At 43.6% G+C, this 23,762-nt stretch overlaps 1 protein-coding gene and 1 long non-coding RNA gene across 2 annotated transcripts; both read right to left on the bottom strand.

The window, feature by feature from the left end:
• Nucleotides 1-1,037: 1,037 nt before the first annotated feature.
• On the bottom strand, nt 1,038-23,655 carry DHDDS (dehydrodolichyl diphosphate synthase subunit). Its single transcript, XM_083627771.1, has 9 exons — nt 23,554-23,655; nt 18,841-18,952; nt 17,237-17,353; nt 16,521-16,663; nt 11,727-11,843; nt 9,986-10,087; nt 6,852-6,966; nt 3,748-3,855; nt 1,038-2,665 (listed from the first exon to the last, which is right to left on the bottom strand). The coding sequence occupies exons 2-9, from the start codon at nt 18,901-18,903 to the stop codon at nt 2,429-2,431; spliced, it is 1,002 nt and encodes a 333-aa protein (XP_083483897.1). The 5' UTR covers nt 18,904-18,952; nt 23,554-23,655; the 3' UTR covers nt 1,038-2,428.
• Nucleotides 4,312-6,123, bottom strand: LOC310769249. The gene is made up of 2 exons (XR_014551572.1): nt 4,475-6,123; nt 4,312-4,371 (listed from the first exon to the last, which is right to left on the bottom strand). It is a non-coding gene; the product is annotated as an uncharacterized lncRNA (long non-coding RNA).
• Nucleotides 23,656-23,762: the final 107 nt, after the last annotated feature.

The following is a 23,762-nucleotide window of genomic DNA, read 5'->3' as shown; positions in this document are numbered from 1 at the left end:
AAGCACAAATGTATGCGGGGGGTGAGGCTGGGGTGCAGAACAAGCAAGCAGCAGTTAGTACAAAACCAGAATCCAGCAAAATGACCCACCATCCAGTCCAAAAGCCTGCCTGCCAGAACTGAGTACGCTCCACCAAGGAGTTCCCAAACACCCAAACATTTTGGTCACTGGAAAGGATCATATGAGAGCAGACTGTATTTTAGGTATACTGGTCCCACACAGTTGAGAACTATGAAGGCAAGTGTCCAGCACTTTCAATTGCTCCTGAAATTAGACCAGGAGCCAGTGCAAATGATGTAAATCAAGAGCAAAAAGCTCCAAAAACACTATGCAATATAGTCTGGCTGCTGCATCTTGTGCTATCAGGTCTCAGAAGATTCAGAGACACAACATCCCATCACCAGCACATTAACAGTAATCTAGTTTTGATGTGTGACCATGACAGATGCAACCGGCAGCTAGCATGCTTGCCAGCATAGGATGACACAGTGGCTACACTGATGCAAACTGTTCTGTATACACCCAGTGAGCCAGGTCATTATCTCCCCCACCCCACTGGCCAACTTTTGGCAGGTGAGTGGGAATCACCCATCCATCTGTCATCATGATGGAAGTGATATGTTGGTAGGCAGTCCCACTCCCTTATCAAAGATAGACCCATGAGATGGGGTGGGGTGGTGAAGCACCAAGTAGGATTGAACTCTCTGCTCACCTACTCAGGGTTCAGTCAGGCTCCCTGCAGGAGTCTGCTATGGAAGCATGTTCCCCATAAGGAATGCAGTGGTGAAGTAACACTCAGCAGGATTTTTAAAAGCCCATCAGCTGATAGACACGTGGTTGTGATTTTGGGGGGAAGTGGCACCACAAACCAAATTGGATTCCCTGAAGCACCAAAACTGACCCATGCACTGGAGGTTGCCCACCTCTGAGGGGGTTTGGACTGGTGTGCCAACATCTACTTCTAAACCATGTAGACAAAGAAACACCTTCATTAAGGATGTTGGACCTCTTGTTTCCCACAGAACCAACCATTCACGTTTTTCAACTTATTGATTGTAAGTTTTTAATGCAGAAGAAACATTTACTAATAAATATTCTTTCCCACCTCTGAAAAGATAACACATGGCTGGGAGGTTATGTGCATGTCCTGTTCAAGAAACAGGAGAGACATTCCCTTTAGAATTTGAGGTCTTTCTTAAAACAGCTGTTTCAGACATCATAAAAGCTATAAAGATTCAGCTTCTAACAGTAGGTAAAGCCACTGTATGAGAACAAAGTTCCCATAATTTATTGGTCACCGTGTATTTCTGTATATATCCTTAACTACTGGCATCGAAAAAGGACACAATTCTTAAATGGTTTGATGATTTACAGTATCGGTTCTCTGACAATTGGCTCATCCTCACCATTTTTTAAAAAGATAATTAAACTGCACATTTCTTCTTTGGATTCACATAGCTTTTAATAATATTCAGCTTATTTTTAAAATTTGTTGTCTCCCCCCAAAAATTGCTTTATTCATGGCTTGATGCCTTAATTAGCCTCTTCACAGCTGTATCCAGCATGCTGAATCTGCAAGTTTTTTATTTTTAAAAAATGACATTTTCTGGTGCCATCTGAATGTAAAACACTTAAAAAAACCACACACAGAGAGACAGCAGAGTATGCTGTATTAGATACACCTCCAGCAAACTGGAGTGCCCAAAGCTCTGTAGCACATACAGAGCCAAGCAGAAAGAACATTCTCCCAATCTAGTTTTTATTAATTTATGTACCACTTAATGCCAAAATAGTTCTGGGGCAGGCAATGTATGTTTCCTTATAGAGCCTCAAGTACGCGGGTTCACCAAATTAGGGCAATTCTATTGTTTCTGGCCACACACAGAAAATTGAGACGAGAATTTTTATTTTTATTTAATGGGACAGCCAGTCCTCTAATTAGGCATCAAAAAGCCCATCTAGAACTAGACACCCATTTGTCTGTGTGCATGCAAACAGGGTCCTTGTCCACTTTCCCCAACTGCACCCCTCCCTGCACGGCAAGCAACTTTTCAGAATTCGAAGACGTTTAAGGAGACTTGTTTAGCTGAGGCACCGAAACACTGCAGTTTGGGAAGAGGGAGTGAAACAAGGACAGACCTTCCCAAGAACATCTACTCAAGTTTGTCTTCTTTGTTTGGTTACCTTTATAAACCCACATAATCATAAACTTATTTCAGACACCGTCATCCCCAACCAAAGCTTGAATAACAACCAGAAACACAGAGGTGGTAAAGTCTTGTATATGTCTACTGAGAACACAAAGGGAAACAAAACTTTACATTCCCATTAACAAGTGAAGACCACTGGCAGCCGCTGGACTGTTTGTAACTTGATTCATGTCCTTCCGCTCCTGCACCTGACTCCTGGCCCTACAAGTTCCTCTTTGTCATGCTGATGCCATACTCAGTTTTTCTAGGAAGTCCATGTGCTTATTCTCCAGGGCTTGCAAAAAACTCTGGATTCTCTCTTCCCGTTTAGCTCTGCATTCCTGGAGGAGAGTCCGCCGTCTCTGCGCATCTGTACAGGATGCAGAACCTTCCTCTTTCAGCTTCTCCAGCACACAGATCTTGTCATTTTCCATCTGCTGCCACTTCCTTTCTTCCATGTACAAATCCCTGGCTTTCTGAAAAGAAATGGCATATGAGTTGGTGAAAATGAAGCAAGCCTAAAAGTCAATAGGGGGAGAGTCAATGTGATGCCGTCCAGATGTTTTTGGGACTACAACTCCCATCAGCCCCAGCCAGCATGGCCACTTGGTCAAGGTTGATGAGAGTGGTGTGCCTTAACATCCTGAAAGCACCTCACTGGCTTCCCTGGAATAGAGAAGCAAAAACTGCTGGAGAAATTTGCTTCTGTTTGGTTCCCAAATGCCTCTCCATCCACCATGCAACAGCTCCCAACAAACAAACAAAGAACACCCAATCCCTGATGCTTCTCAAAGTTAGAGTTTGCTCCCTCTTCCTAAAATTATTTTTCTTCCATACACACTCTCACCAAGCAATTGCATTCCGTTCTACGGCAATGCATTTGTCTTGCTACATGCAAAAATTCAGTGTATTTGGTCACTATCAAATATTTCTGCACTTCTGCTTTTTTACTAGTATTTAACTGAAACAGAAGACGACATCTGACCCACTTTAAAATCTACCCACAATGGAAAAGCTATCAGAGCCATTTCAATAGGTCTGTTCTGCATATGATGAACACTGAACATCACCCAATGTCTACATCTGTTTATAGATCACCTAATACCATTTTCACTAGGGGCACATTTGGGCTTAGTTACCTTTTATGATGATGTCATATATTTAACGAATTTGGTATTAGGAAACTTATTTTTACCAGCTTTGAACTAATTTTATGGTCTACCCATAAAACAAACTAGGAGGACCTCACTAAATCCTACTCAAAATTTGATCTCCAGAAACTGGGATCTATTATTATATTATTCTTATTTATTAAATCTTGTGTTCAGCCTGTGAATATATAAATGACATTATATGCAATGAATTTTTGCTCAAGTGTTACAGTTGAGATGGGGAATGCTTGCTTTTAAAGCAATAAGGTTTTTCCCCCTCTTTTTTAAAAACTGGCACAATTCCCAGTCTTTTAAGTCTTGAGAAAGTCAGTTAATATTCATACTATGTTGGTGGGGAGTTCTGGGTTTGCCAGATTTGCCTCAGATTTGTGCCCTCCGGGTGTTACCTGCAAAGCACTGTAGTTCATCTGGAACTGAAGGACAGCCTCCCATAAGTTCCAGAAGGAGTAATCTGGCCACAACACAGACTGGAAAACCAAGCATGTATGAGATGTCTGCAGAAAGAAAGACAAGGAGTTTAACAGGCAGTCCGCAGAGGGAAGAACACCACAGAATCAAGCAACGTTGGCCAGTGAAATTATTCTAGCACAAACCCACAAAAGGCCTTTCATCCATATGGTACATACATTCCTATTCATTGATTGCATAGGTTATGTGCAGATACTTTGGACCATGCTGGAATCCTGTAACCTCAAAATTCCACTATAAGAATGTGAAAACAGGGCAGAGAGGTGTTTAGCTTTGCACTAGGACCTTTGCAGTCATGAAAAGTGACTTCCCCATTGCCCCACTGCTGCTGATAGAAAGGACTGAGGCTGTGAGGACTCATTCTAGAGTGTGCACATCCAATACCAATTGCCATTCCACCTCAATATCCTTTTGGCAGTGAAGGGAGCATGATCAGTCCAACACTACAGCTCTAAAAAGTTTTCTGGGTTTTTTTGGGTGGGGGTTGGGGGTAGGAGAAGGAAGGGAATTGAGCTCTAAGGATGTATGCCTGAGGTGACAACCTGTGGTCTACTCTAACACTCTCTCTCTCTCTCTCTGACACACACACACACACACACACACACACACACACACACACACTCCAGTGGCTCCCTGCTGTGATACCAAAAGCTATTTGTGGCTCCCCCCAAATTTCTCCATAAAAAAAGAAATTAAAAAATCCTCTCCTCTCCCCATCCCAACAGCTCATGTAGGTCCCTCACTGTACTATTGTGATGCCAAATGGCTTGTATCCCTCCAAGCCACCCCACTCCAAGTCATTTAAAAACAATGACTTTAACACTTACTTATAACAATGGTTTTGAATAGTCTCAACTTTATCTAGAAATATCTAAAACAATTAAATCACCCGTACAGGCTTCCCCACAATTGTATTTACAGAACAGGATGACTGTTAACGTGAAGGCTTGTTGCTCTAAACAACCTTTGGCATGGATGGTAACTGCAGCCAGGATGGTTTAAGAACATATGGACTTCAGCTATTACAGGGAGGGGTGGTGGTGGGGATATCACTGTTTATCCAGAGGGATGGATGAGCCAGACTGCTGGTGGGATTTTATTTCTGGTGGGATTTTATTTTGCATGCTTTGGACTTAGATGCCCAACATTCACCATCCAAGCCAGCTCAGGAAATATGGATGCCTCAATTAGACTGGTGTGTTGCCATTTCTTCCTCTTATCCTTTTTTTGTTTGCTTGCTTGTTTTCTGTATAGTATGATGTGATACCCTACTACTGAGCTTTTGTTTGCTAGTAACATTTTTTATGTTACAATAAAAATAACAAAACAACATTATGGGGGAAATGTTTTGGAAGGCAGCCTTGAGAACTACAGTTCTTGTTGTGCACATTTTCCCACTTTGGCCATACCTCTGGACAACCATGGAGTCCACGTGGCCCTCTGCCTGGAAAAGGTTAGCCAACTCTAATGCAGGCCAAAGAGCACAGATTCTTGCAGGCCTGCTTCTTGCAGTCCTTTTTGTAGCAAAGCACACCCCTCCTTTTCTGCTGGGAAAAGGATCATGTTGCAGGAAACCAGCAGGTAGAATGACCCCGGCATTTGCAAAGCAGGGTGAGAGCTGCACTTGCTTCACATTCAACCTACACAATTCACTAGCCTCCTGAACATCAAAATGATAGGTGCCTGTTTAATCTCAGCTGATAACCGATTCCAGAAGGCTGTAGCTGCAAGACTCAAAGCCCAGGTTCTAGGTACAGGCTAAGTGCACCTCTGGGACATGTGGTACTCCCAGAATTCTCCAGCTGAGGGGGGCAGTTGCCAGCTAGGGATATATGGGGTGAAGAGGTCCCTTAGCAAATGGGACATGGAAATCAAAGGGGGAATCCTGAAAGGAAATTTCCCCATTTATAGTTCATGCTTTAGCATAAAACGAAAAGCTGTAATTCAGGGGCAGCTAACCTGCGGCCTTCCAGACACTGCTGGGGTATAGTGCCATTGTCCTTGACCACTCAAGGTGGGGCTGTTGGGAGCTGGTCTTCAGTGGCATCTGAAGGGCCATAGGCTGGCGACTCCTGCTGTAATGTTAGCAGTATGGGAAGTAGAGCTCTGTTGGATCAGACCAAAAGCCCATCTAGTTTAGCATCTTGTTCTCAGAGTGGCCAACCAGGAAGTCCACAAACCTCCCAGCAACAGATATTCAGAGGCATATCCATGGCTTAGGACTGGCACCTGCATGCAGCTTAACCCAGAAGCTGCAGCTAGTGCAGAATGAAGCAGCTAGGTTGGTTGTTGAGGTATTCTATTGACACCATTTGTTGAGGTATTCTATTGACACCATAAAACACCTCTGCTGAGGGAGCTGCACTAGCTAGTGGTACAGTTCAAGGTTTTGCTTTTAGCATTCTAAGGCCTAAAAAACTTGATCTGGAAGGGTGACCCTTGCCCAATATAGCCCTACCAAGCTACTGCTCTGCTCAGATGCAATAGTGTTGAGAGTACCATATGCCTTAACTTGCACTAGAAACCAGACTTTTGGTTCTGCAGTTCCATTTCTCTGGAATCAGTTCCCAGCCGAAATCAGTCATCAGCAACAAGCTGCCTAGGTGCCTACTAAGTACATTTTTGTTTCAGAAGACTTTCTTTGAGGCATGACCCAGTCATTTATGCAACATCAGTTTTATATCTGAACAAGATTTTTGGAGCCCGTAGGAGTGGCTTTATTGTTTTTAAAGCTTGACATTGACTCTCAACATTTAGCACTGATCTGACAGCTCCTTTGTTCACACTGGAATTCCAGTACGTGATGCAGGACTGTATATCTTCGAATGTATTTTTATTCTAATGGTTTAATGAAGAGAGATTCAGATTCCACCCCCAAAGCTGAAACGCAAAATCTTTCCTGAAACCGTACAACAAAATCCCCAGAGCCAAAGTGCTAAATTATTTCTAAACAAGACCAAGCAGAGCAGGAGAGGTGGATCTCACTCTTCCAACCTCATGGGTAATTTCAGTTCACTGTTACCTGCCAGAGCATGAAATCGCTAAGTCTGACTTCTCCGGAAGTCCTTATTAGGATGTCTGGATGAGGAGATTTACAGGTATACAGGCACTTGTCGATCAGCGACTCTGATACATCACTAAGAGACACAAAACTTAAATTAGGGAGGCAATGTTTATCTACAAAGTGGAATGCACATTAGGTGGACCATGAAGACCTTCTGGATTAGGCAAAGAAGAAGAAGAAGAAGAAGAAGAAGAAGAAGAAGAAGAAGAAGAAGAAGAAGAAGAGGCCCACTTATTCCAGCATCCTCCTCCACACACTGCAGCCATGCAGATGCCTATGGCAAAACTCCATAAGTGGTACACGTGGGTATCAACCCTCACCTGCTGTCGCTCCTCCAACTGGTATCCAGAGGTTTACTGTCTCTGAATTCAGGGGTAGCCTACACTCATCATCATGGCTAGGAGGCAGTGGTGAGACTCCTAGCCATGAAGACTAGAAAGACGGCACCATGTGCTTATTTCTGCACCTCTGGATCTTAACTTTAAATGATTCCATCCGAGTGCCAATCTCCTTAAAGAAGAAAAGGAGGGCACAGAGAGCAGCATGGCCCACCCACTTAGGAAACTGCCTTCCCCAAGAAGCAAATTCCAAGCATTTTTCTGAAAGCACTGAGGACTTTGTTTGAACTTGCTTTGGGTGGTAAGGAGTAAACTGGCACAAGATACATTTGATAAACATGTTTCATATACGATCAGACTCATTTTATTATTGTTTCTAAAGTGTGGAGCAGATTCTAAAGGGCACAAGGGAGGTGTGCCCTTTATTTGGAGTTTCTAAACTCCAAATAAAAAAACAAACAACTCTTGAATCTATACTAGCACTATGCCTAATTGCCCATTCTTTGTTTATGGCACTTATTTTTCTTTCTCATTTCAATACTACTTTTCCGCCAGAGAAGAATGCACCAAGTAGGTGAAGAAGAAATGCAACACAGTTACAACCACAAACACAAAAAGGCAATACAAAGTGTGCCAGCATTTAAGACCATGACATCTGTAAGATCATAAACCTAAAATAAATCCACTTGTGTTTTGTCCTCACGCCCTCCAGAGACTTGAAAGAACAGGGAAGTTCTAAAGAACCAGCTCAGTGCATGGAAAAACCTTGTGAATAAGAGTAACTAGCATGCAGAATGTGTCACCAGCCTCCTGGGGGCTGGCAGAGAGAGATGGAGAATTCTGCTCATCCTCCTTCAGCCTGATTTGGTTTCTTGGGTTTCTGTGCCAGGTGTGGAGCTGCTCCTCCTCCTTCCCCAGTCCACATTTGCCTAAATGGAACTCCATGTGCTTGCCGACATGCAAATCCTTATCACCTATGGCTACCAGACTCGTGCTTAAATACAAGGCTAGCACAGGAGGATGGCATGTGGTGAGCCTCTTGAGGAGCAAAATCCACAAGAACGGCACCACTGCTAAGGTGGTCCCACTCCATGCATCCACCGATGTAAAAATTCCTAAGGGTCTCAATGACCAGAATACTTTTGTATGTGGAGAAGGCCCCACTGCATCCCAATGGTCCTCCCACTCCCAAAATGGTACTTTGCCACTGTGCCCAGGTGGTGGGTGTAGAATGCAAGACATTCCCGGGTGACACTGATCAGTCAGCAGCTTTCAATACAGTCCACAATGCTATCCTCCTGAAGGGGCTCTGTGAGATGGAAGTCAAGAGGTGCAGTATTGTGGTAGTTCCAGTCCCATCTGCAGGACCACTTCCAGAATGTAGCACTGAGGGACTTTCACTTGGCCCTGAAGCAACTGTGCTGCCGAGTTCCATTCTGTCCCCCATGAGCTATAGGAAGCTGCTAGGAGGGGGTCTAATGAGGATTTGAGGCTTGAATAGCTGAAGATCAGTTTTCATTTAGAGAAAGGATGGGGAACCTCAGCCCTGAGGCCAAATGCAGCCCCCTCAAGGCCTCTTAGTGGCTCTCAAGACTTGTATGGCTCAGAAGGGGGTGAAGCCTGGGACATGTCCCCAGCACTGCTTAGCAACCTCCTATTGAGTGCCCAGCGGTCTGCTTCATGTTGTTTGTCGTAGCATTTTCTTGCTATGTGTTTCTTTTGTTTTTCAAATAGTTTTGCTTGGTTTCAAAAAAGCTATATGGGCAGGTATTTGGGACGGAAAGGTGGCACACTGATTTTTAGTACATGTGACTTCTCTCAAGAGGTTTGGTCGCACTGGCGCGGGCCTCAGGCCCCTGCAACTATGATTTAGAATGGAGTGTGAGAGGTGGAGGGGTGCCGGAATTTGGCATCACCCAGGGCACTGCTGAAATTTGAGACCCCAAGATCCACCACTGCTTCTCTAAGAACATTGAAGGGGTTTCAGAATGGCATTGGACTTCTGTGGGAAGGCCCAGACAGTTGCAGTGGAGAATGTAGATGAGGAAGAGGTGTAGGACACTGGGAGTAAGTCAGCGTGATGCTGGTGGACTACAATCCCATTATCTCTGACCGCTGGCCATGCTGGCAGGGACTGATGGGAGTTGAAGTACAGAAACACCTGGAGGGCACCATGTAGCCTAGCCTTGCGAAAGTATTATTATGGCTGTGTACAAACAGACTGGAAAACTGTAATTGGCATGAGCTTTCCTCCTGCAGCCTGAGCTTTGCTTTCCCCAACCTTTCCCTAAGCAGCACAGGTAGAGCCTGCGACTCAAGTCCTGACTGCCAGCTTGCCCTTCCGCTGAGGCTTCGGATTTCATGACTGCTTTGTTTGCATTTCCAAGAGCCTTGCGTATTTATGCCCTCCAATGTTTGCTTAGTGCTTTAAGGTTGCTGGTGTTTTTTGTTTTTTTTTTTTTTTTTAAAAAAGGTTTTCATGCTTTGAAAACTGCTCTTCATGATTGACACAATGGCCAGCCAATCAGTGTGCAGGAATGTGCTCCAAGGAGTGGCGGTGGCAGCAGCATGGGGATACGGGATGGGAAAATCTGGCTTCATGTGGGCACAAGGGCCCGATAGTCAGCACTATGATGATCCAGCTCCTTCTGCCAAGCCTAAGGAACAGAGTTCAACTTGGGACTGAAGATGGTATGCCACAGAGTGGATGCTTCCACAGCAGCCCCATTGCGGAAATCAAACATGCAAGGTTACCTGGGCTGAAGCAGTCCTTCTTCGACTCCCCAAGCCAGCTCTTTCACCGCATTGCTAATCTCTTGTCTTGATGTGTATGCAATACCAATATTCAAAAAACACCTTTTAAAAAATAAAGAGAGAAGAAAAATGATGCACCGTGTTAAGGAAGTTTTCCTCCCTCTCTTATCATACCTGAACTTGAGTTCATCCAATTAAACTGATAGTCTATTCTGAATCCCCTCCTAAAAGGAAGCTGAAAGGAAGTTTTTAATGTATGATGCTTTATTGTATTTTATATATTCTGTAAGCCGCTCAGAGTGGCTGAGGAAACTCAGCCAGATGGGTGGGGTATAAATAATAAATAATAATAATAATAATAATAATAATAATAATATCTTTATTGTCATTGCCCCCTCTCAGGGACAACGAAATTACTTGACTGCTCCATAAAAACACTAATTAAAACAATACAGTATAGTACAGCAAGGAAGATTAGATGACTTTCAAAGTCCAGGCTTCCCATTCAGGGCCGAGATCGCTCTGGAGAAGAAGCTGTTCTTAAGACGGCTCGTTCTTGTCTTCATCGTCCTGTATCTCCGTCCCGACGACAGGAGCTCGAAGAGACAGTGACCAGGATGCGATGGATCTTTTACTATGTCCAGTGCCTTCCTATGGCACCTTGTGGCATAAAACTGCTCTAAGGTGGAGAGTGGGCAGCCAACAATGCTCTCTGCTGCCTTAACAACTCTGCACAACCCCATCCTGTCCTGGGTAGTACAGCTTCCGTACCACACACATAAGCCATAAGTGAGCACGCTCTCAATGGCACAGTGATAGAAGGCAAGCAGCAGTTTCTGCAGAAGATGGTTTTTCCTTAGAATTCTCAAAAAGTACAGTCTCTGCTGCGCCTTCTTCACAAGCCCCCTTGTGTTGACACTCCAGGACAGATCCTCTTGTAGTTCAATGCCCAAAAATCTGAACGTTGTAACCCTCTCCATACAGACCCCATCAATCAAAAGTGGCTGGATATTGCTCTTCTGTCTCCTGAAGTCCACCACAAGCTCCTTTGTCTTCCTTGTATTTATGAGCAAGTTGTTAGCTCTGCACCACTCTGTCAGCCGCTCCACCTCATCTCTATAATCCGTTTCACCCTCCCTTTCAGGGATGAGCCCAATCACGGTTGTGTCATCTGCAAATTTGACAACCCTATTACTAGGGTCAGCAGCGACACAATCGTACGTGTAGAGAATATAAAGGAGCGGACTGAGTACGCATCCCTGTGGTGTTCCTATGTTAGTCTTAAGCATATTAGAGGTATAAGGGCCCAACCGAACCCTCTGGGGGCGGTCTGACAAAAAGTCCAGTATCCACCCACAAAGTGATAACGGAAGCCCCGTTATAATAATAAACTTTATAATAATAAACTTATTATTATTATTATTATTACTATTACTACTACACAATTAAAGGAAGAACAAACGGTTCATAATCCACACAAAGCCAAGATATGGATGGGCCCCGGGTTTCTGATACAACTGCAGAGAGATTATGTACAGGGAGTGGCCTGACTTAATACCTCCCTGCCCCATTTTGACATTAAATACAGACATGCACAATGAGAGTAATGAATGATCACTTGCTTTTTGTTCAAACATCTGACAAACATGCTCCTACTGATGTTCTGTTTGCTTTTATGGTCTTGTGACGACTCCAATAAAAACCATGTTTTTAAATGGCAAGACTTTGCAACAGGACTCACGTGTTGTAGTGCCTCGTTGCCAGCACAACTTTGGCAATTAGTTCCTGGATATCTTTCGGCAGGAGGGGCAGGTCCCCGAGGATACGAACACACACACCGTGTCTCTCCAAGTTCTCCCTAAAAGGGAGAAGAGGAAGAGGAGGGAGGAATTTGACTAACACAACAGACAAGACAAACCCCAGCAATGCCAGCACATACAGTATACAGTCATTATTAACCGACACTCAGTTATTCAGAGATTCTGCTTACATCTTGCAACAGGACACATGGAGGAGTGGGGGAGAGAAGAATACAAGTCACAAGGGTTTTCCACGCAAGCAAGAGTTGGATCTGGGGCCACGTGAACAATGACAAGACAGCAACACATTTGAAACTGTCCTGCCAAAAGCTCCAAAGATGTTTACTATATCATCCAGCAGCCATGATTTCAGCTTACAGTGGTACCTTGGTTCTCAAACGCCTCGGTACTCAAACAAATTGGTACCCAAACACTGCAAACCTGGAAGTAAGTGTTTCAGTTTGCGAACATTTTTCGGAAGCTGAACATGCTCCATTTTGAGTGTTACGCTGACGATTTGAGTGTTATGCTGACGATTTGAGTGCCACACTTCTTTTTTGAGTGTTACGATTCTGATTTGAGTGCCACACTTCCGTTTTGAGTGTTACACTGAGGTCTGTCTGTTTTTGCTATTTATTTTGCGTTTTTGTGGCTCTTTTTTGTTTTGTTTTTGTGACTGTGTGGAACCCAGTTCAGCTATTGATTGATTGATTGATTGTGTGACTGCAGTACATTGTTTATTGCTTTCATTTTATGGATCAATGCTCTCGTTAGATAGTAAAATTCATGTTAAATTGCTGTTTCAGGGGTTGTTTTTAAAAGTCAGGAACGGATTAATCCATTCTGCATTACTTTCTACAGGAAAGCGCGCCTTGGTTTTGGAATGTTTTGGTTTTGGAATGGACTTCCAGAATGGATTAAGTTTAAGAACCAAGGTTCCACTATACTTTAATGAGCTGTGAATGAACAGCAATGAAGTGTATTGTGTGGGTGTTGGTTTTTCAAACCCATTGCATGGGGAAACATTAATTAATTAAGTCTACTGACTTTTACAAGAGGGGACCAGGGTATCTACACAGTTGCACTTTGCTTCAGCCTAGGGTGGAAGGCAAAGGTGCTCAATCCTGCCATCGCCAGGCTCCACTGGCTAAGAGCCCCAATAAAAATTATTGCCTTCAGGGTCCCAACTGAATGCCCACTCTTCTTAGACGTAACCTGAGAAAAGAATCATATAATCAGGTTTACGCTACAGTAGGAAGAAGGCTGTTCATACCCACCCTAGACTAGAATTATATTTACTTTCATCTTGGTCTAAATTGGAGCAGCTCCCCCAAGATTCCAGACAATTTAATATACAAATTAAGCACCTTAATTGTTTCACTTCAGAGAAAGGACACACACTGAAGCTCCAAGAGTGCTGTTTGGGTCTCTGTTTACTTCCTTTACTGGCTGTCCCTCTTATCAGTGTTATGGTATCATTTGAAATGAGTTTTGGTTGTGAGCAGATCTTAGCTCTAGGAGAGCAGTGGAGGGAAAGATATAACTGCTCCAATTAATAAAGTTTGCTTTATACCAACAGATAATTTGAAAATATAAAAATTCCCTATAAATAATAATAACAATAATTTATTATTTATACCCCGCCCATCTGGGTGGGTTTCCCCAGCCACTTTGCCCAATGTAAATTATATACCAGCTAGCAGGTTACAGCCAGTTGGGTTAATAATTCCAGTCCAAACAACCTTTCTTCCCATAGTTAACCAGTCAGCAATTGGCAAACCCTGAAGTTTCACTTCAAGTACAGGACAGGACAGTATGAAACATACTTTATAACTAATGTAATAGCTATCATATGACACTTTTCTTTTCTTACATTCCACATACAATTATTCCGTAATCCTTATGCACAATCTTGTGGAGTAGGTTACAGCGATTATCCCTATATAAACAGCAGTGGGAATGGGGTTTGGAGCTTGCCCCCAAACCACCCACTGAATTCATGACAGCTGACTAATCTGGGGATATCCTTGTTCACAGCTCATTCTCTTAACCATCATGCTACCCTCATCTCAATGATAAATAACTTTGGTTTAATTATTTACTTGTGTTTTATTTTGTATTTTATTATGTGAACCGCCCTGAGATCTTTTGATGAAGGACAGTATATAAATTTTATTATTAAATGATGGTGATGATAATAACAATAACAATAATAATAATAGGTAGGAAAGCCTGTGCCCCTCCAGATTTATTTAAACCGCAACTTTCTTTTCTCATGGCATACATGAGGTTCTCAGGTGGTTATCCATCCAGGCACAGATCAGAGCCTTGCTCAGAATCTGCAAGATGGCGATCCTCATGTATTTTCAGACCATACCCAGAGGCCCTGTGGGCACCAATGGTTGGGGCTGAGGGAACTTACGAGTCCAGCATCATCTCTAGAGAGACCTTCTATCAAGTATTTCTTCAGGTCAACTGTGTGTTTCAGAAAGCAGGCATTGTTGCGACCTGTGGAAATTTGATTCCTAATGGCCATTTTCATCCCGATAATAGCACAAGGATGTGGAATAATCCTCCTAACTCTCCACAGTCCAGCACAGAACTGAAAAGAACCCAGTAAGTACCCACTACTCTAGTTTCTTTCTGCTGCTCTGTCAATATACACTAATGGTCCATTTGACCCAGTAAAATTCAAAACACAACCGCATTTCTCTTTTTATCCTGGTACCACTAACAGCTGTAATACAGTCAAGCAGCAGCTACTCACAGGAAGACGTCTAAAAGCTCAGGCTAGTTTTATTTTATTTCGTAGTGCAAAAATATGCAGAAACATGAATCATATACCTATAAATAATATACCTCCAGCTTTCTTAGCTTAATTTGTTGCAGGAAGTTAACAATGGGATAACGAAAATAGATTTTATGCGATTTAATGGTAGCCAAGAGACTGATATGGATACATTATCTCCTTTTGATAATATGATAACACTTGCAACTGATGAACAGACATGTTTACAGACGTAGACTCTGCTTGGATAAATGATAATATTTGGAATGCATTTATATAAAATGTGGTAGGCTATTAATATTTACATTAGTGTTAGAATAGTATCAAATTTATAAAAGAATGTATGGGTTAGGGTATTGTTGTATATATTCATATATTTCCCCTCCCTTTACAGAGTTTGGTGCCTTTTTTTGTTTGTATCACTTTATTGCTTTATAATTTAAAACGGTTCAATAAAATATCATTTTTTAAAAAAAGATTTGCTGGTAAACATCCCCTTGGTTTGTTGCAAGAGAATGGTATGTAAATAATTTTATAATTATGAATTAATAAATGTTAGAAATGATCACAAAAATTGTAATAATTTGATGCAGGTCTCTTTCTTGCTCTCATATTATCATCACAGGGGTTAATTAGCCTACTAATGTTTATGTGATCAACACTGCTTTGTAACTGGCCCATGCATCTACATTTAAGCTTTTAATTGTCACAGTCTCTATTTTTTCCATTTCAATTCCCTCCAACGTCACTGTTGACCAGATTTTCTTTACCTCCATCGACCATCACCCCACACATGTACCTACTATGGCACTTCACAAAGTAGACACTAATCTGCTAAAGCTTATGCCCTTGAAATTATATACTGAAAATAAAATAAATGGATGAAACTTTGGGAAGGTATTGTTCCAAAAATAAGTTAAAGCACAGCAATATTCCATATCCTCAGTTACTAATCTGTCAGTTCACAGAAACCTCAGCCATTTCCCTGTAGAATTATACAAAAATTTTAGTCACTAAGGAGACTGACAACTAGTGTGACATTTGTTTCCGTATGTACCTACCAAGACTCTAAAGATCTTCACCTGAGGTCTTTCTCCAAATTACTAGGTGAAATGTGGCAGGCAAGCAATGAAGACGGGGCATTTTCAGTGGTGGCACCTCAATTATGGAATAATTTCCCAAGATGTTTACCTGGCAACCACCTTGATGTCTTTTTTTGGCAGCAGAAAGACCTCTATTTCCCCAGGCCTGTTAATTTGTTTAAACTGCTAAACTGTTTTTCTCTCTCCACCAAATGATTTTATGCTGCTTATATAGGTTATTATTGCTTTTATTCAGTGGTATCTTATTTTAATTTTAATAAAAGGAATATTTTTCTTAGGTAAACTGGCTTGGGAACATTTGTGGGAATGGCAAGTTATAAATATGTAAAACAAATAACCATACCCTGCTTCCAACAGTTTGCCTTTGAAACAATACAGAAAAGCTACTTTAGAATCAAGTATATTTACTGCAATTTCCCCCATCAGGGCAAAAATCATGTTCTAATGCAGGATTAATTCATGGGTTCTTTCCAACTGACTTTTACTCAGAATGGACCCACTGAAATGAACGGCTTTGACTCACTTAGGTCCATTAATTTAAATTGGTTTGTTCTGAGTAAAAGTCAGTTGAATACAATTCAATGTTTCCTGCTGGTGACAGAAGTGATAACTCAAGTCAGGCCTAACTTTTCAATGCATGCAGAAATACATCATGTTCCTTAACAGCAAATGAGGGCAACCTGGGGCCCTCCAGATCTTGCTAGACTACAACTCCTATCATCCCTGACCATTAGCCATGCTAGCTGGGGCTGATGGAAGTTGGAGTCCAATGACAACTGGAAGGTCTCAGGTTCCCGGCCCTGGACTTGCAGGTTGCGGCAGAAGGTTAGAAAGAAGGAGCTTACTGTTCTTCTAGAAGACGGGTAAATTTTTGCCTTGCCATCTCCATCAGGCCTTCCACTTCTTCCTGGGATCGCTTGAAGTTCTCAATACTAAAGGCGTAGACTGTGACTTCCCGGATACCCAGACTCAAGCACCACTGCAGTGTCTGTAGAAAAGGAGATATTTATTCAAAGCCAAAGTGACAACAAACTAATCACTAAAACTAAATTTTTGTTTTTGGGTCGCCCTTCATCAAATAGCTCTAGGGTGGGTTACAGAAACACACGCAAACCTCTCTCCCCATTTGATTTACGGATATCTGCTAAATAGGTAGTTTTTGCTCCCTTTGTGCTCATCAAATGATCTCTCCAATGGCCACTGGGGTGCCACCACTGGAAAGGCCCTCTCCCTGGAGGTTACCCATCTCAGTTCATCCAGAGAACCCAAAACAAAGCCCCTGAAGCTTTTAAGGTTCAGGTAAGTACAGAGGGGAGAAAATTGTATATAAAGTAACTTGGTCCCAAGCCATTTAAGGCTGTAAAGGTTAAAGCCGGCAATTTTAATCTGGACCTCAAAAGGAAGAAATTGAGCCCAGGTAGACAGAAAAAAAGAACAGGGAACAGGGTGATTAGACACACACATTTTGACCTAGCCAAGGCAAATGTGAACCAAGTCTTGAAGCCACCATCTCGGCCTTTGCATCCTAAACAGCCACTTGTCTAGAAAAGGTCCTCCTCACCTGTGCTAGTTTTGCAAATCCCTGTGAATGTCCTTCTATTTTTTTCACTTTGTGTTTTTGAGCATAACGGCGGTTGCCATCCATGATGAAGGCGATGTGCTTGGGCATTGGGCCTGCCTAAATGCAAAGGGTGGGGGGGAGAAAGCAGAGAAATGATAAGCTGTCAGAAAAATGATAATAATCAAACTCAATTTCAGCCTCAGCATGTATCATGAGCCAGGGCAGAGATCAAAGGTCAGCAGAATCAGGCACCTGCTGACAGCCCACATTCAAATAAGAGCCACCTGGACCCGATCCTCCTATTCTTGCTTGTTCACCTGTGCCTCATTCTGGCCCAGAAGGGATGAGCAAATACAAGACCTGCTGCCCACTGCTTGTCTGCCCACTGGTTCTGTCTGGCAAGCAAGCGGGTGGTAGCAATAATAAGTCACAGCAATAGAAGAGAGTGGGTAGACTGTATTGCTAATGGCCTCCCAAACCAGGACAAGGCATGAACTCAGGCTTGCCCTCCCTAAAGGTGAGCACAAAGTGGGAGGGGGGGGCGGCCCGAAAATAGCAGTTGTGTGCAGAGTGCAGGAGCAAAAGCAACACAGATTAAGTCAGCAGTACACCTCTACCCCCCCCCAAATTACAGGTTTTTTAAAATAATAACTGCTGAGTTTTAGAACAAAAACACAGAAACTGAAAGGTGGTCCAGAGCCTAATCCTGGCAGATCTAAGAGCACCATAGGACAGCCTTGTTCATATGCTCATAAAGGTTGGCAACCTGCAAATACACACACACACACACACACACACACACACACACACACACACACCAACCTGCTGAGGAATAGTGGAGGAGGAACAGGGAGTTCTGTCCTCCTTGCAGGAGCCCACATTGTTTCTGTGCTGGGTGCAGAGGACAGGCAGAGCCAACCAACCCTTCTCCACCATCCCACTCACTTATCTGCAGGAAGGAAATTCCTTCCTGCCTATGGCCAAAAGAGCTATCCTCTACGGCAGGGCTGTGGAACCTGCAGCTCTTGGTCAGGCAATACATGGCCCTTAGCCTAATATCATGTCAGGTGGGAAGCCTGAAGGGAGGAAACATACGGAGTTCTGAAAGTGACCACTACAGAACTTAGAGAATAGTAATTTGTCTGTCCCCTCAGCAGTACACTATTGGGTGGGGGGAGACAGAGGTGGGTGCCCCTGCCTATATTTAGCTCTGGCCCATGAGAGATCACTGGCAAGAGAAGGAATGCCACTGCAGAAAAAAGGTTCTCCAGGAGAGACTCTAGGACCAGAATTTCCAGAGGTGTTCCCCTATAGCAGAGGTGGGAATCTATGGCTTACGGGCTTAATGAGACCTGCCAGGCCTCCTCATTTGGCCCATAAGGCTGTTCTGGCCAAGCATGCCCACCTAAATGTCATATATGACATCGCAATGTGCGGTGCTTTGCAAGATCTCATGGCCTACAAGATAGGGGATATGGGTTGCCGGCAGGATTCAGCTCTTCACCCTTCAAGCCCTATAGCATTATATAAGCAGCAATACTTCTAACACTCACATGCAAGCATCCAAGTCAAATAACTTGTGATAGCATCAGCGTAACACTTACCTTTATCACACTGGCACAGAATCTCTCCAAGATGGACAAATCTCCTTCTTTTATCCAAGACATGGTCCTCCCTTTTCAAGCAAACTTTTTTAAGTTGAAGAGAAAGGAGAGCCTGAAAGTTATGGGAAGAAAAAAAAAGTTTTATTCATCCTTATTATTAATTAAATTTCTATCCTGCCCTTCATCCCAAAGAAGCCCAGGATTTGGGGTGGGGGGGGGTGGGAAACAAAGCAGTGAAACAAAATAGTAAAACAAAAACATCTAAAAACAGTCACATATCCTTCAAGTTAATACTGAAGGTCTACCAGGCTTGCATGTTGAGCACACTGCTTTATGGAAATGAGTTGTGGACAACTTACAACTGCCAGGAGTGATGCTTCAACACCTTCTACATGAGCTGCATCAGGAAGGTTTTGGGTATCACTTGACAGAACAGAGACTCAAACAAAGGTGTGCTCTCCCAAGCCCACATTCCCAACATGTCAACACTCTGGTCTCGTCTACAGAATGGAAGATGGCAGAATCCCTGAGGGCCTGCTCTATGGGGAGTTGGCTTTAGGCACCAGGTCAGTTGGCAGACCATCTCTGTGTTACAAAGATGGCTGCAAAGATGACATGGAGGCTGGCAACATTAATCCCGCCATATGGGAATCCCTTGCAGACAATTGCACTATTAGGAGACAGTCAGGTCGTGTATCCATAGCAATGACCAGAGGAAGAATTGCTGCTGGGAGGAGTAGAGAGAAGAAATGTTGTGGTGCACCTGCAGCAGCACAACTGGACAATTTCATCTGTCTCTACTCAACAAAACATGTCTCTCCCATATTGGTCTGTACAGCCACAGCAAGTGCTGTAAGTCTCTAATGGTTTGACTTTACCCACAAAGGTGTACTCTTCCATTGTCTCCCAAGACTGGCGGATGCCAACTAGAACAACTAATTGCTGGGAACAGTTATCTTTCAGCCATCAAATGCCTTTGTGAACAGGAATGTTTTAAAATACAATCTGAAGACACCGGAATTTTGGGACACAGGGTCGTCTTTGGATGAACATGCATCTTACTGATCCATAACAGAAGGAATGAAGGTTCTCTGGTTCTCCAGCTGTTGCTAGACTACAACTCTCATCATGGCCAACTGCTCACTATACCGGCTGGTGCTAATGGGGAGTCCAGCATCTGGAGACCCCCAGGGTCACCATACCTTGTTTCACAGCAGTTATGGAGGAACCTTTGCAGTTTTATGGATTGTAATATGATAGAATATTGGCCCAGTGTATAACCACAGAGCCTAGGAGAACCGATCAGAAGGTCGGCGGTTCGAATCCCCGCAACGGGGTGAGCTCCCATTGCTCGGTCCCTGCTCCTGCCAATCTAGCAGTTTGAAAGCATGTCAAAGTGCAAGTAGATAAATAGGTACCACTCCGGCGGGAAGGTAAATGGCGTTTCCGTGCGCTGCTCTGGTTCGCCAGATGCGGCTTAGTCATGCTGGCCACATGACCTGGAAGCTGTACGCTGGCTCCCTTGGCCAATAAAGCGAGATGAGCACCGCAACCCCAGAATCAGTCATGACTGGACCTAATGGTCAGGGGTCCCTTTACCTTTACCATTTATTAACCTGGCTTTTAAGATCCACCTGCCTCTATGTGCAACTCAATGGAGCTGAATAGACATGTACTGGATTGCAATGTCAGTTACATAACTCCGCCCTCAGTAACAGCAACCCCTCTAGCAGTACTGGGGCAAAGGGGGAGAAGGCGTTCTGCCTTCTCTCTTAACAATTGTTTCAGTGGTTTGAAGGCTGTTTCTCTTCTCTTGGACAGTGCCTTGTCTTTATACATTTGCCCAGCAGCCATAGGAGACCTGGAACTCCACATGAAGTAGTAGGAGGAATGCAGTGCCCCCCCGTCCCTCCTCTGCACTCAGCACAGAAATGTAGTAGGTGGCTGCTAGAGGGACGAAGCTATTCATCCTTCTTCTGCCAACGCCCAGCAAGGTAATAGGGTGTGCATTTGTTTTTTGGGCAGACTAATAACTTTAGTGGGGTTATTTGGAAGGCTGCTACTGGGGCAGTGGAAGGAAAAGGCTGAGGTGGGGTTAGAACACAGCAGAAAAGGAGGGTACTCTATAAAATAAATAATGGCGGCTCCCTGTTTGTGGAATGCTCACCCCAGAGAGGCATGTTAGCATCTGTTTTAGGTGCCTGGCAAATACATTTTTATTCACCCAGACCTGTGGACTTGAATTTTTTGCTTCTTTTAGTAGAGCGGGGTTGAGTTGGATCTTCTGTTTTATACATAATACAGTGGTACCTCAGGTTAAGTACTTAATTCGTTCCGGAGGTCCGTACTTAACCTGAAACTGTTCTTAACCTGAAGTACTACTTTAGCTAATGGGGCCTCCTGCTGCTGCTGCGCTGCCGGAGCCCGATTTCTGTTCTCATCCTGAAGCGAAGTTCTTAACCTGAAGCACTATTTCTGGGTTAGTGGAGTCTGTAACCTGAAGCGTATATAACCTGAGGTACCACTGTACTGTACAGGTGAATATTTTAGGTTATTTTTCCTCTTGTTTTTACACTAGCTTTTAAATTTGTAGGTCAATTCATGTTCTCCTTTCTGAGAAAAAGTGACTAATACTAATAAAAGTGACATAATGATAATTATGACTATACAGTAGTAATATAATATGAAGACTATATACACCTGTAACTCAAGATAACACTTTGTGCATCTGATAAAACAAACTGTGGTCCATGAAAGCTTATGCCATCATAAACTTTGTTTAAGGTGTCGCATGACTTTGTTGTTCTTGCTGCAACAAGATTAACACAGCTGGAAATATGATGGAGGTGTTAGTCATCAATATATCAGCGTTTCTGCTTTATTTTTTTTAGCTCTGTTTACTGCTCTTGAAAGCCACTTTGAGAGTCATTTGGAAAAGATGTCTAAAAATAAACTTGAAGAAATGTAGCCTAGTTTTCACTGAAGTGGCAAACCTAGGAGTGTTCCACTTCAGATTACAAGGCAAGATCTTTCACATTATTGACTGCTCCTCCCCACAAATAATGATGATACAAAACTCCCTGCATGCAGAAAAGTAGCACATCAGAAAGAAGCATTCTAGTCTAGCCCTCTTTCAAAATATATATTTTTGGAGTTTCTCTAGCCATTCCTTGTATGAGTTTCTGAACACACCCAGAAGTTCCTGGTCTATCCATATGGATTGTTTGGCAATATGAAAAAGGTAGTGGGAGGAACTTCTCTAAAGATGTCGGTAAACTCCCCCGGTCCTTCTCATAATTACTGAGGGTGTTGGGAAAAACAAGGTATTTCATCAAAAGAGGAAGATGTAATTATTGTCACCTCTCCCATGACAGGAGGAGGAGAAGGGGCAACCCCACCTTTAAAAACAGAAATCATAAAGCAGGTTCATTTTCATGGCCCAACTAAATGAAGAGAGTGGAAGCAAGACATTCCCACTTAGGCCCTACTTCCTAGCGCTCTCTCTCTGTGTGTATAGGTAAACAAATATACACATAACCACCACACATGAATGACCATACTTATCATCAATATTTATATCCTTCCTATAAAGTATCTCAAAGATGAAACCCTTTACAGTTGGAACAGATTCTTCCTTATTCCCTAGTATGTTCCAGGGTTTCTGAAAAAGTGCTTAACAGTTCAACCCTATGCATATCTACATAGAAGTAGGATATGCTGTAATCCTAGGAACTTACCTGTAAAGTCCAATTAAATGGGGCTTACTTCTGAGTAATGTAGGATCATGTTATTCTTTCATGGGTTTTTTTTACATATAGTTGGACTGTTGGGGGGGGGCGGGTTAGGGAGGGAGGAAAAACTGCAACCTTATACCACTTATCTCAGAGTGAGACCCAGAATGGGGATTACTTTCCATATAGAGTTGTTCTATAAATCTCCAGCAGTAGCATCAACGAAAGAGTAAAAACAATAGGATCATGCCCTGTAAGAGACTTCAGCTGTCCACCTAACCCCACTTACCTGGGAGAAAGGTCCATTGAATTCAACAGGACTTACTTCTGAATAGGCATGCTTGGGATTGCAGAGTGACCAATTAGAAACAATTCATCGGAACCCAGAAAACTGCCTCATACCAAGTCAGACCACTGAGCCACCTAGCTCAGCTCGTCTACACTTGGCTGGCAGTGGGTTTCAGGGGAGTCAGTCTCTCCCAGCTCCACCTGAGGATATCTGGGGTTGAATCAGGGACCTGTTCCCATGCAAGGCAGATACTCTACCCCTGAGCTATGATTCTCCCACTTCACCAGATTCATCAAGAGTCAAACCCATCCCAGGGATTAGCGCTGTAGACCACAAAACCTCACACCGCAGTTTATTCGTTCACCTTTTAAGGCACCACCAAAACTCTTTTGGCACTGCAACAGGCGAATCCTTTTCCAAAAGATGAACATACGGTTCACCATGTCACCCACGGAAACAAACTAAGAAAAGCCATTCGACCTGGAAGAGGGGCCCTCTCTCTTCCCTCCACCTTGAAAGGGGTCCCTCCCAAGACGGGGGGGGCACTGGAACCCCCCAAACCACCGCAGGGAGCAGAAAGAGCCCCGATCCCTCTTCCCGCCTAAGAAGGGCTCCTGCGTGTTTGTCTCTACAGGGCAGTCGCTCCAAAGGAAGCCCCGCTGAGCTTGACCAGTAGGCGCTCCTCTCACTCACCCGCCTGCCGAGTCTGAAGTTGCACCTCTTGGAGACTCGGCGGCGGCAGCTGCTCTGCAAAGGAGCGTGACGTGCCCTTCCGTATATGTCACTGCGACTCGACCCGCCTTCCGAGTTACGTCACCGTCTCGGAAGTGCGCGGCGAGCGCGCGCCCCTTCGCACGAGGGGAGGAGGATTCCAAGGCCTGGCCCCTCAGAGAAAGAAGGGA

Source organism: Podarcis filfolensis (assembly GCF_964270895.1).
Source record: "Podarcis filfolensis genome assembly, chromosome: 8".
NCBI lineage: Eukaryota > Metazoa > Chordata > Lepidosauria > Squamata > Lacertidae > Podarcis > Podarcis filfolensis.
This window is presented reverse-complemented; position numbering and strand designations above follow the sequence as displayed.